Below are 13,602 nucleotides of genomic sequence, written 5' to 3'. Positions count from 1 at the left end.
CAGGAGAAACGCAATAAACAATAAAACATATTTATATCTTTTGATCAAAGGAACAGTCTAATAGAGCTACAGGAGTTAAGACTGGGCTGTGGAAAAGATAAATAATAAAATAGACTAAATAATAGTACGTTCTGACATATAGACAAACATTTAAGATGTCATGTGGCGTTAACGTGATGCTCAGGTTTGGTTGATAAGATGAATTATAATAAAAAAAACATTAATTTAAAAGCTTAATATAATTAATACCCCCTTCCCCCAAAAAAGGGGGAAAAAAGATTTGAGTTTTCATGAAGTTCGCTTTAAATTAACAGTAAATCCACACTTTTTTATTGTTATTTTAACAAATTAAAGTCACAGTTACGTACTGAACGAGAGTTACGGTTCAAATTTATTATTATGAAAAATAATAATAAAATAAATGTATTAATTTATGTCGACAAAAGAAACTATTTAAACAAATATTTTCATTGATAAAGAAGCCGAAGAAGATCCCCAGTAATTTACAGCTGATTTGAGACACGCGTGGACAGAAGGAGGAAATGTGCTTCTTGAAGGAGGTCGGATTCACTCCCCTCCACTAGAGGGAGCCACTCGCTCTCTCTCCACCACTGAGATCACAGTCTGAACAGGTCTCACACTACAGGACTGGATCTGTCAGCTGTGGAAATGTTGTAAAACATCACAAACGTGAAGCTGAAAATCGTTCCCAAATCTGCTTTTATGACTAAACTCAGGACTTTTCTCTGATCTACGAGGATAATTATCTGGTCAAAGTAGCTCAGCTGCTCATAAAAACACCACGAGTAGAAAGAAAAATAGATATGGGTTAGTTAAAATAACTAAATGAAACAATTAAATATGTGATTGGTTGACATTAGCCTCATGACGGCGTGTGTGTGAGACTTTTTAGAGACTTTTCTTTTCCAAAGAGGAATTCTCTGAAAGTGATGAGTCAGTTTAGTCCTTGTTTCTCGTCTCTTTGTCTCTTCGACTGGATTTAAAGCTCCTCCAACGTCTTCTGTTCCTGTTCCTACACCACTTATATTTACTTTATTCAAATTCTATCTGTATTAAATCTTTTGGATGAATTTACTGTCATTAACTGTGATTTTTCCAAGGGTTGTGGACATAACACAACACAGAGACTCAGAACTGAACAGAAACTGCACTTCCTTTTGTAACGGTACAGTTAATTACATGTTTCTTTGCACTAGTTGTCAACATTTGTAGGTTAATTTGTAGGCTATTGTGTTACTAGGTTAGCCACAATTTGGCAGCACGATTTCTTCTTCTTCTTTTTGTGAGTATAGTTTGTTTAATTTAAAATTAGCCTCAATCAGCAGCAGCTCCAACAACAACAACACTCGCACTTTATGTGTAGTGTAAAGGACCAGGGTGATTAGCTAAATACGGGCATTGGAACAGCTTCTCAAAAAACCAAGCAAATAGAGCTCCCCCTGGTGGCTGGAGGCTGCTGTGTAGGTCAAAAGCTCCACCCCCTCCATGTTAGTGGGCGGGGCTTGGTCCAAACTGAAATACACGTCAAATAGTTTATTTTCAAGGATGGTTTCTCATCGTTTTATGTAGTTAATGTTATGTTGATGCATGTTCAAGTTTCGTTTTGTTATTTGACACTATAGATGTGACATCATGGCGACTACCAGTAGCAAGCAAGCAAAAGTGACTCTGGAGGAAGTGTGGGCGGAGCTTCAATGTCGTGGCTCCGCCCTTGGACAGCACTGAACAGGCTCTGACTACAAAGTCGTAAGATGGTAAGCGCCGCACGTATTCCCAGGAAGTGGAGACGCGTTGTCCATATTTATATACAATCTATGGGACATTCAGTTCTGCTTGTTCTGTTGGTCGCTGCTGTTGCGGTTTTTCGTCGTGTTGGCGTCGTAGACCAAAGTGTCTATAGCTTCCTTTTTGTGTTTATGGTGTGTTCATGATATTCTACATGCATCCGTAGGTGATGCATCACTTGTACCTACAGTCAGCCTGTACCGGTGTATCCATCAGGACCAGCATTCATTCATTCATTCATTCATTCATTGCATAGGAAGCTGTTGCACCTACAGTCATCCACTAGGGGCTAAACTTCAGATTTTTTGAAAGTCAACTATTATGTCATGAAAGTTGAGTCGATGACGTCACACATAAAAACACAGTAGAAAAAAAAAATTAAATCTATATTCTTGACCTGGATACATATTGTAACGTGTCACGTAAAGTTTATTGAAGCTTGAATACAAACTATTGTCGGACGTAGACCACGTCAGCACCATAAACCACGGTCAGTCTGAAAAGCTGTGATCGGTCTGTTTGCTAGTAGCATATTTCCGTTTCAGAATTTCCCGCTGCTTCTTCATTTTGATTGATTGTTTTGAATCCATAAAGATGTAAAACGTGAAAGAAATGTTATCTGAGGAGGTTTAGAGATACAAGCATTTGTACAACTCGTGTTCGGTTAAATGTCGGCTAAAGATTCAGTTGCAATTAGAAACAAAAAATAATCCAACACTGACTAATAGGTGACTGTGTCCATGTCCTGCAGGACTCCAATTGAGCCTTGAATCTTCTAGACTGCAGCTCTGGCCCCACAAACTCTCATCTCTACTATAACTAAGTCTCATATGGTGCATTTACTGACATCAAGGACAAAAAAAAAGACGATCTCTAACCACAGCCACAAAGTCAACTAATATAACACAGCAGAACTGAACGTAAACATGAGTTCGTCAGTACTGATGTAGATGTACAAAGCCTACTGCTACCGTCAACAGCAATTTATTTATTTTTCCTTTGTTTGTTTTTCTAACACATTTGTTGGGGGGGTTTGGAGTATTATTTTTCCCTTTTTTTATGAAGATTTTTTCCCTGTTTTCCAGGGGTTTTTTCCAGATTTTTTTTAATCAAATCAAAATCTAATCTTTTTTTTTCTTTCTTTTTTTAAAAAAAAAAAAACAAACCAATACATAAATTACATGGGTCTGGATTGTTGTGGCTATAACTCAACTGAACTAAGAAAAAGATGTAGTCTTTTGGACCTGGAGCAAGATTTTCAGGATTTCATGAAGTTCTGTTAACGTTGTCCATTTACTTACCCTTAATTAAATATTAACATAGTAGCAGCTATATTGTGAGAGACGGGCAGTGGTAGGAAACCTGTGTGGTTCATCTGCTCTGAAGAATCAAAGATACTGATAGTTGTGCAGAACTTCATGATCTAAAGGGTAGTTTCTAGTGAGGCCCTGGTGCTTTGTATGATTCAAACATGGGTCTAACTTGTTGTGGCTAAATAATAAACTAGTAAATGATGCAGTATGTTGGACCTGGGACAATTGGACCATTTTCAGGATTTGCTGAAGTTCTGTAGAGTTTGAATAACAGTTCAGTGGGATCCAATGAGTCTTGGTCCCACTGTCTCAGTTTGTTAAGGTGCTGTCTATATTAAGGGAAGTTTCTAGTGGGACCTGGTCCCTTTATATGCTTCTAACATGGGTCTAAATAATAAACCAATAAAGGACATAGTCTTTAGGACCTGTAAAGTTTGAACTAGTTAACTGGGATCCAACCAGTCTTGGTGATCTTTGTTAAAGTACTGTCTATATAAAGCGTAGTTTCTCGTTGGGCCTGGTCCCTTTGTAGGCTTCTTACATGGGTCTAGCCTGTTGTGGTTAACTAATAAACTAGTAGAGGATGTAATCTATTGGACCTGGGGCACAATTTTCAGGATTTGCTGAAGTTCTGTAGAGTTTGAGTTACAGTTCAGTGGGATCTAATGAGTCTTGGTTATATTTATTAAAGTACTGTCCATTTAAACGATAGTTTTATAGTGGGAGCTGGGTGCTTTATAGACTTCTATCGCAGTAGCATTACACATTACACCACATTTGCTCTGCAGCTATATTGTGAGAAGGGCAGTGGTAGGAAGCCTGTGTGGTTCACCTGCTCTGAAGAATCAAAGGTACTGATAATTGTGCAGAACTTCATGATCTAAAGTGTAGTTTTTAGTTGGGCCCTGGTCATTTGTAGACTTCTAACCTGGGTCTAACTTGTTCTAGCTAACTAATAAACTAGTAAATGATGCAGTCTATGGATTTTTCAGGAGCTGTTGAAGCATTAAATAGTCTTTGAATCGTTTGTTCTGTAAAGTTTGAGCTAGTTCAGTGGGATCCAACCAGTCTTGTCCCAAATGTCTCAGTTTGTTAAGGTACTGTCTATATAAAGCTTAGTTTCTAGTGGGAGCTGTGTCCTTTATAGGCGTCTAACATGGTTCTAAATAATCAACTAGTTAAGGAAATAGTCTATAGGACCCGGTGTCTGTGAAGTTCTGTAAAGTTTGAGCTGTTTCAGTGGGATCCAACCAGTCTTGGTTATTTTCGTTAAAGTACTGTCTATATAAAGTGTAGTTTCTAGTGAGGCCCTGGTCATTTGTAGACTTCTAACCTGAGTCTAACTTGTTCTAGCTAACTAATAAACTAGTAAATGATGCTGTCTATGGATTTTCCAGGAGCTGTTGAAGCATTAAATAGTCTTTGAATCGTTTGTTCTGTAAAGTTTGAGGTAGTTCAGTGGGATCCAACCAGTCTTGGTTATTTTCGTTAAAGTACTGTCTATATAAAGCGTAGTTTCTAGTGGGGCCCTGGTCCTTTATAGGCTTCCCACACAGTTGCATTACACATTACAGCACAGATGCTCTGCAGCCATATTAAAGCCACATTGGATTTTCTTGGTTCATCCACGTCCACATCCACCTTACGTGTGCACGTAGCATCCACACGCATCATCACAGTGACTGTGAATAAACTGAAAGCAAATAAAGGGAGGCAGGTTAACTCCTTCTCGTCTCCTGGCGTCTTAATGTGACGTCCACTCGTGCTCAAAAATGTTTTAGTTTTTGCTCTCAGCCTAGGTGGCCCAAACATACACCAGTGGCACTTTTAATTTTTTTTTTTTTTGTGTGTGTGGTGAAGGTGACCATCCCCCAGCAGCCCAACACACATATACTCTCTCCGGTTACCTAAACTAAACCCCCCCTGCCCCGCATCACCCCCCTGTGGGGGTGCTGTGCCGTGTTGGGGGGGGGTGTGTGTGGCGGGGGGGGTGGATTATGCGAGCGTGAGTCTCGTAAAAAGGCCTGCCATGGTCTTTCTCTGTGTGACTGATGGCTGGGAGGCTGAACGGGCCTGTTTTACATGAGAAGAGAAGCCAGCAGAGGGAAGAATAGAGGTCTATTCAGGGAGGCCTGTCACCCAAAATCACCCCCCCAACACACACACACACACACACACACATACGTGCACGCACACACACACTCTCCATCACCCATTCCTTCATCATTTCATCCCTCCTCCTCCTCCTCTCTTGTTTTCCCTCTCCGTTGCCTCCCTTTTCTCCTTAATTTTGTGGCTTTCATTTGACCGTTTTCACTGAGCTTTTTTTTTTTCTCACCCTTTAATCTAACGCCACCCCCACTTTTCTACGCCGCTAGCTTCATCCCACTTAATTTCTGTTCATTCAGATTTCCCCTCCTTTCCATCAAGCTGTTTTTTTTTTTTTTTTTTCCCCTTTTACTTGTTTCGTTATATTCGAATCTTCTCATTAATTTGTCGGGGGCCGAATGATGGAAACGTCACGGTCGAAGCTCTGAAAAGAAAAGAAGACAAGAAATGGTACGACCTGATGCGACGGTTGAGTCAGCAGAACATGACTAAAAGCAAAGTCAACGGGACCTGTTGAGTCGAGACGTTTCAACGTTTTTGGGACGTGCCACCGTCGCTTATCCCTGTAGCAGAGAATCGTCAAAAGAAGACAATGAGGATTCATTCGGATTCAGATATTAACTCTATCGAGTACAGGTCATAAAAAATTAGGTGGACACGGTTTGGACGTCAAGAAAGACCGTTAGGAACTGGAAAAGAAGGGGTTTCAACAAAAAAAAAGAACTTATAGACTCCACTCCAGTGCGTCCTCACATTAAAGCAAAACGATTTAAAGAAATATAAAAAGTTTCATCAGAACTGGTCTCAAGGGATTTGACACAATCTAATCTCTATAACTCATGTTTGTGGAAGTGTATGACGGCATGTGGACGAGCCAGAAGACTATTGGGACAATGTTTAGTGGACAGATGAGACCAGAGTAGAATAGTTTGGTTTAAATGTTTGGGCATCGTCGTGTTCCAGCATAAGAACCTCATCCCTCCATGAAACATGGGGGCGCTAGAGTCCTGGTTTGAGTCTGTTCTGCTTCATCTGGTCATTATTGATGGACCAATGAATGAATGAACTCTACCAGTGAACTCTAAAAGAAAATGACAGGACATGAGTCCATGAGCTGAATGAGAGGAGAGACTGGGTCATGCATAGGGATGGGCATCAAGAACCGGTTCTTTAAAAGATCCAATGGGTGTTTACTTCGCCGGAAGCCTCACCAACAGCCACTAATATGCTCGGTGCAGGGACCTGATAGTGATGTGGTAGTGGTTTTGATGTACAGATCAATACTGTGTCGATACTTGTGATACCAGGTCTTTATGCTCTAAAATCGATTCTCAAATCTAAATATTGATACTTTTGATACCAGGTCTTTATGCTCTAAAATCGATTCTCAAATCTAAATATTGATACTTTTGATACCAGGTCTTTATGCTCTAAAATCGATTCTCAAATCTAAACATCGATACTTTTGATACCAGGTCTTCATTCTCTAAAATCGATTCCTAAATCAGAATATCGATACTTTTGAAACCAGGTCTTCATTCTCTAAAATCGATTCTCAAATCAAAACATCGATACTTTTGATACCAGGTCTTTATGCTCTAAAATCGATTCTTGAATCAAAATATCGATACTTTTCGATACCAGGTCTTCATTCTCTAAAATCGATTCCTAAATCAGAATATCGATACTTTTGAAACCAGGTCTTCATTCTCTAAAATCGATTCGATTCTTAAATCAAAATATCGATACTTTTAACACCAGCTCTTTATGCTCTAAAATCGATTCTCAAATCAAAATATCAGTACTTTTGATACCAGGTCATTGGAGGTAACGTAGGAACACAGTGGAAAGTAACTAAACTATTAAGTTGTGGCAACACAACAAACCTTGTGAAACACAAACTCAGCTTAAGATGAAAGTTTCATTTGGTTTCAGTAGTTTTTATGCCTGTGTGTATTCAAGGTGCATCATAGTAACTGATACAATATCCATGTTGGGTACTTAAGAATGAATTGAGAAGCTGCATGTTATCGATTACAGTATCCACATTATAATTACATTACTTTAAAAAAGCTTTGTTTCAGAATCTCATCGCATCTTCTACTACCTGGTATCCTGCACTAGGGTCGTGGGGGTTTCTGACCATCCCAGCTGTCATCAGGTGAGAGGCGGTGTCCACCCTGGACAGGTCGCTGAACTATCAGAGGGCTAACACAGAGACAAACAACCATTCACACTCACATGCTCACCTAGAGTCAATTTAGAGTCACCAATCAGCCTAACGAGCATGTCTTTGTAGGTGTAAGGAAACCGGGGTACCTGGAAAAAACCCAGCCAGACACAGGAACCACCCTTTAAATTAAAATAAAATAAAATAAAATAACAATCTTTCCACACAAACCACCCGTAGTCAGCAGGTTAATACGATCAATGGACTTTAAGACATTAATCTATGGTTCCTCTTGGCACTGAGGCTGCAACATGGGGCTTCATAGAGCTCTTATTTTGAAATTCAGTTCCCCAGAGAACCTTATACAGCAGGAAAAAGTTCTTAGATATCAAAGAGTGTTGCGTCTCTCCACTTCATGCCAAAGGCGAGAAACATTCTAACCCCCTGAGACCTCAGGGTTTGTCTACTATACGTTTTTAATTTCACCATTTCTTTTTATCTGGGTTTAGTAGGGCGTAAGAACTATAAAAACTCGGAACAGGAAGTACTTTTTGGAAAAGAAAATTATGTCCTCATGCGTGGACACTCGGGTTATTTCACTGAGTGTTACAATAAAGTCGCCAGTGTGTAACAAAATATGTTAGTTTTCATGTCCCCGTATGAGGACGCAGGGTCTTAGGAGGTTAATCACTGGTTCTAAACGTCTCTGTTAAAATAGGAGAATAAGAAGCAGGATTTTAGTCTCACAGTTGTATCTATATGAATCCATTAAAAGGAGGATTTGTGTTTGTCGTGTGTAAATCACCACCTATCAACCTTAGACGTCATGTTTCTATTTGTTGTTTTTACAGTTTTACGTCATAAAACTTGACAAAATGTTAAATTTGACAGGAAATAGTCAAAAACTCTGATGTAAATTAGTGGAAAGTATTTTTATCTGCTCCTGTTTGTTGCCTAGTGGGACATGAAAAAGACAAAAAGATGAAGAAAGACGGAGAGTGTGAAGTGGGACGAGGAGGAATGTCAGGGACACGTGTCCAAGCCTCGGATGGAGACGGATTTCTTCTCCAGACAGAATAAAACGTGTCTTTCAGTCTCTGATCTAAAAACATTTAGTTCAGACTCAAGAAACTAACATGAACTGATGGGTCTGATGAGACGGACGACGTCCCTCCGACTGTCCACTCATTATTATTAACATACTGGCTCTAAAATGGACAAGTGGGACAAGGTGAGACGAGACAAGGGAAGATAAGACACAATAAGAGACAAAACGAGACAAGATGAAATATGACAAGAGACAACACGGTAAGATGAGACAAGACGAGGAAAGACAACATATGACACAATAAGGAGAGACAAGACATGATAGGACAAGATAAGACACGATAGGACATGAAAAGACACAAGAGGACAAGACACGAAAGGACAAGAAAAGACACTATAGGACACGATAAGACACAATAGGACAAGACACGAAAGGACAAGACACTATAGGACACGATAAGACACAGCAGGACGAGACATGATAGGGCAAGATAAGACACAATAGGACAAGAACAGACACGACAGGACAAAAAAAGACAAGATAAGACAAGACACGACATAAAAGGACAAGAAAAAATGAGGCAAGACACGAAAAGACACGATAGGACAAAAAAATACACTATAGGACAGGACAAACAAGACAAGACAGGATATGAAAAGACACGAAAGGACAAGATAAGACAGGACAGGACAAAAAAAAGACAAGACAGGACACGAAAAGACACGATAGGACAAGACAAGAAAAGATAGGTGAGGCAACATTAGAGGAGACACTATAGGACACGTTATGATAAGACCCGATGAGACGAGACAAGAAACCAATAGGACAGGATGAGAGGAGACATGTCCCATGTCCCACCCACTCTCTCTGTTTTTGTTTTCATGGTTGACGAACTAAACCGAACATGATCGACCGAGTCCCACTGAAGTCTGATCGGTTCGGTTCGGTTCGAGCTTAGTCCAGTCGTAATCGGTTCGGTTCGGGTTAATAAGGTCAGGTCTGGTCGGTTCGGTTCGGTTCGGTTCTGTTGGATTCGGTTCGGGTTAAGTCAGGTCTGGTCTGGTCTGGTCTGGTCGGGTCCCCTTACTCGAGAACCTTCATGAGACCACGTGGATATTAACTTTAGTTTTAACGATCTTGTCACTAAATGATGGCCTGCGCGCGCGGACACACACACACGCGCACACACACACACACACACACACCGTCCAACTCCGTCATCAACAAGTGTCTCGATCACCTTCTATTCATTTGCAAATGCGTTTTTTTTTCTCCTTTTTTTTTCTTTTTTTTGTCCCCTTCCCATTGGTTCTCGCCCGACTGAGCGAGGGTAGGGGAACTCTGAGGGACCCCGGCTGGGTTCAGAGTGAGCGCCGGCCCCTGTGACATCCAGTGGTCCCGAGGAGCTGAGGAGAGAAGGAGCCGCTGCGTCAACTCTGAATATCTGTAAAACTTTCTAGCAGGACCGGAGCAGACTGATGGCTCACACAGCGCACATCTAATTTAAGAACCTTTTGGAAGAACTGGTTGTTCTTTGCCGCCTCTTTATTTTCCGAGGTGTGTCCGCGTAATTAGGCCCTGATTCGGATCACCCGGTTCAACCTGTACGGAGACTTGGCCGAGACTGACTGCGTCCCAGCCCGCTCCGCCGCCTTTTAACTCCTCCAGCAAACTCCACTTCACCCGCGTCCGTCCAAACATGTACAGCATGATGGAGCACGAGATGAAGCCCACGGGCCAGCCCCCGTCCCACCAGACCTCCCAGGGAATGTCACCGGTGACCGGCAACATGACCGGGAGCATGGGCAGCAACGGCACGTCTCACCCGACCTCCAAAACGGTGTGCCCGCTGGGAACCGACCCCATGGATAAAGTCAAGCGGCCCATGAACGCGTTCATGGTCTGGTCCAGGGGCCAGAGGCGCAAGATGGCTCAGGAGAACCCCAAAATGCACAACTCCGAGATCAGCAAGCGGCTGGGAGCCGAGTGGAAACTCCTGACCGACGCGGAGAAGCGGCCCTTCATCGACGAGGCCAAGCGGCTGCGCGCCGTCCACATGAAGGAGTACCCGGACTACAAGTACAAGCCCCGGCGCAAGACGAAGCCCCTGCTGAAGAAGGACGCACAGGTGGGGAAGTACCCCCTGTCGGCGGGGAACCTGCTGGCGGCGGCGGCGGCGCAGGGCCAGAGCGGCAACCCGAGGATGGAGAACTACGGCTGGGGCCCCACCGGAGGGTACGCCGGCATGCAGGGCGAGGCGCTCGGGTACACGCAGCAGCTGCACCGGTACGACCTCTCCGCCCTCCAGTACCCGCCGGCGATGACGGCGGCGCAGACGTACATTAACGGAGCCAACTCTTACAGGTGAGCGGAGTCCGAAGTTAACTAACACACAATTAGACTTTTTATTTATATATCTGCCTCCAGAGTTTTGTTTTTTAATTCTGCCCAGTAACCACAGAGTCATTTTACTTTGTCTTTTCTTATAATTGTTAATAGAAACAACTTTTTATTTATTTATTTATTTATTATGGAGGAAGCTTTTAAAAGAGAGGCCTAAACAGATCTCAAATACAAGTTATGTCAACTTTTGGAGAAATAAGAATCAAACATATTATTTGCGTAAAACTCTTTAATTAAGTTTCATTATGTTCAACTAAACCAGTGTAGAATCCAAAACAATAGATTTACAAGTCAGTTTTTAACTTTTAGAAGTAGAAGTCTGATTTGATGGACTGCAGAAACATCTAGGACTCAGAAAGGAATAAATACATGATCTGAAATACACCTCTGTGCAATTTGCCTAATGTAACCCCCCTCCCACCTACCCCAACCCGTCCATCCGCCCCTCCACCTCCTCCCTGTCTGAGAGCAGATAAAATGAGACTTCAGTGAGTTTGACATTCTCAGATTGAGTATATTCAGTCCCCCCGAATGAAGAACCTCTGCATTCGACGGAACAACAGGGTTCAGTCTGTTGCCTACTTGTTATGCATGTGACGCCCTCCTCGGGGCCGGGCCTCGCCTGGAATGTTGATCAGGACGACTGGACGGCGATGGCGGCGGTGGCGGTGGTGGTGGTGGTGGTGGTGGTGGTGGTGGCCACGGCGGGCAGTCAGTCAGGGAGGCAGGGATGCTCCGTGTGTGGTCTCCCAGCCGTCCACAGTCCTCTATTCGTTTCCAAACTATTGTCCTCCACCTCCTCCTCCTCCTCACCCATCCACCCACCACCTCTTCCTGGGTTACGTGGGAGTTTTGCCTCCTGCCACGGGACGAATTTTCTCCCAAACTGCAAAAACTTTGTTTGTGGGACCATCCATCCATCCATCCATCCATCCATCATCCATCCATCATCAATCAGACCTTTACTGCTTTACTTTTAGCTGCATTTAACAGTTTTATGGAGAATCACTGGTCAAATCTTGAACCAAAGCCTCCGCATGAAGGTTCCAGCTCATAGTTCAAACCTTTTTAAAACGCATTGACTTATTCTGGTTTGGTTCAGTTCACCAACTCCACCACTAGGGGAGTTGGAACAGCAACAACAAGAACAGCAGCAGCAACAACAACAACAACAAGAACAGCAGGGCCTGAATCCAGGATTATTTAAATGAGAAATAAAAAACTCCTAATATTCCACTCTTTGTCATCATATACATATTAGCAGTGTGTAACGGACAAATTTGGGTCATTTCAGAACCTATATGGGATCATGAGTAATGGCTTCCACCAATTTAAACCCAAATGGTGGCATATTTTCACCTGTAAAGTTTCAGAGTCACATCAGTTCGTGCCCTGAGCTTAAGCTGATTTAACTTTCTTAAGTTCCAGGTTTTCAGAAAAAAACTCAACTTTTTATTTTTTTGTTTTTACTTATATTGATTTTATCCCAATCCATTGTGCTGGGATCGTTTGCTTCTTTCTCTTTGAAGCTTCTTAAAGTGACCTGTTTGCTCCTCCTGATGTTTTTTAATGAAAGAACCAATGAATCTGGGATAGGTTGTAACCAAAGTAAAATGTGAAGCCAGAAAATAAAAATGGTCGCCTTGCATCCGAAACCAAATGAAGTCACCTGGACTTGTGTTTGTGGTTTAAGAAGGAATGTTAACCTTTAGGTGGGCGTCACCCATCAGAACCTGTCGCCACGTGACTCCACACTCACCTGTACGACCGGTTTAACACCTCCCGTCTGCTTCTTCTTCTTCTTCTTCTCTCCTCTCCACCGCCCCCACAGCCCCATGTCCTACAGCAGCAGCCCCCAGCAGCCGAGCCCCGTCACCATGTCCATGGTGAAGGCGGAGCCGGTGTCCCACTCGCCTCCGACGGGGACGCCCAACCACCACCGCGGGGCCCTGCAGGGCGACCTCAGGGACATGATCAGCATGTACATCCCCGGGCCGGGAGGGGAGGCCACCGACCCCTCGGCGGGGCAGAGGGGCTTCGCCAGCGTCCAGCAGCACTACCTCAGCGGGACGGTCCCGCTCACACACATCTAGAACCTGAGTCTTTTGGGGGGTTTGGGGGGTTTTAAGGGGAGGGGAGGTTCAGCGCTAAAAGCCCCAAACCTTGGAGAGGTGGATTCAGGACATGTGTGAAGAGTTCTTCTCATTCACCACCAACCTCTCGACCCCCGGAGGACTGCTGTGAAGCTACGTGAAGCTACATGAAGCTACATGAAGCTACGTGAAGCTACGTGAAGCTACGTGAAGCTACGTGAAGGTTCTGTGTCCTGTGTACATATTAGGAAAATGGTTTTTGATCTTTATGACTCCTGAAAAGACTCCCCGACGTCCACCTTAAACAAACACCGCTCCAGTCGTTAGTCGACGTTTGTTTCTTGGAGAAAAGAAACCATTTCTTTCGTAATGGTTTATTATTACGTCTTCCCATTGGACGGCGCGGAGGGAGGGGGGAGGGTGGAGGGTGGAGGGTGGAGGGTGAGGGAGGGGGACACCAGTTGGACAATCAGCAGAAAACACTGGCTCTGATCTGGTCTTACTTCAGTCAATCACTGGAGACGCTGTGACGCAGTTTTTTTTTGTTTTTGTTTCGGTTTTATTTGCTATGATTAGTCTAGATGAGACTTTTTGTTTTAAATGTACATGTTGGGATTCATCCTGAAGGGCTCCGTTGTCACTTTGCTCTAGGCAGCAGCT

General features: G+C 43.1%; 1 protein-coding gene across 1 annotated transcript; it reads left to right on the top strand.

Annotated features, from left to right (window-relative positions):
• The first annotated feature begins 9,645 nt into the window (after window positions 1–9,645).
• sox19b (SRY-box transcription factor 19b) lies at window positions 9,646–13,092 on the top strand. The gene is made up of 2 exons (XM_047574423.1): window positions 9,646–10,810; window positions 12,681–13,092. The coding sequence occupies exons 1-2, from the start codon at window positions 10,146–10,148 to the stop codon at window positions 12,940–12,942; spliced, it is 927 nt and encodes a 308-aa protein (XP_047430379.1). The 5' UTR covers window positions 9,646–10,145; the 3' UTR covers window positions 12,943–13,092.
• Window positions 13,093–13,602: the final 510 nt, after the last annotated feature.

This window comes from Mugil cephalus, chromosome 1, assembly GCF_022458985.1.
Source record: "Mugil cephalus isolate CIBA_MC_2020 chromosome 1, CIBA_Mcephalus_1.1, whole genome shotgun sequence".
In the NCBI taxonomy this organism is placed as follows: Eukaryota; Metazoa; Chordata; class Actinopteri; order Mugiliformes; family Mugilidae; genus Mugil; species Mugil cephalus.
The sequence above is the reverse complement of the archived record's forward strand: the minus strand, read 5'-3'. Positions and strand labels throughout refer to the sequence as shown.

Coding starts and splice junctions, on each gene's coding strand:
- sox19b (XM_047574423.1), top strand. CDS start 10,146: ATGTACAGCATGATGGAGCACGAGATGAAGCCCACGGGCCAGCCCCCG. Junction 10,811..12,680: donor AACGGAGCCAACTCTTACAG/GTGAGCGGAGTC, acceptor CCGCCCCCACAG/CCCCATGTCCTACAGCAGCA.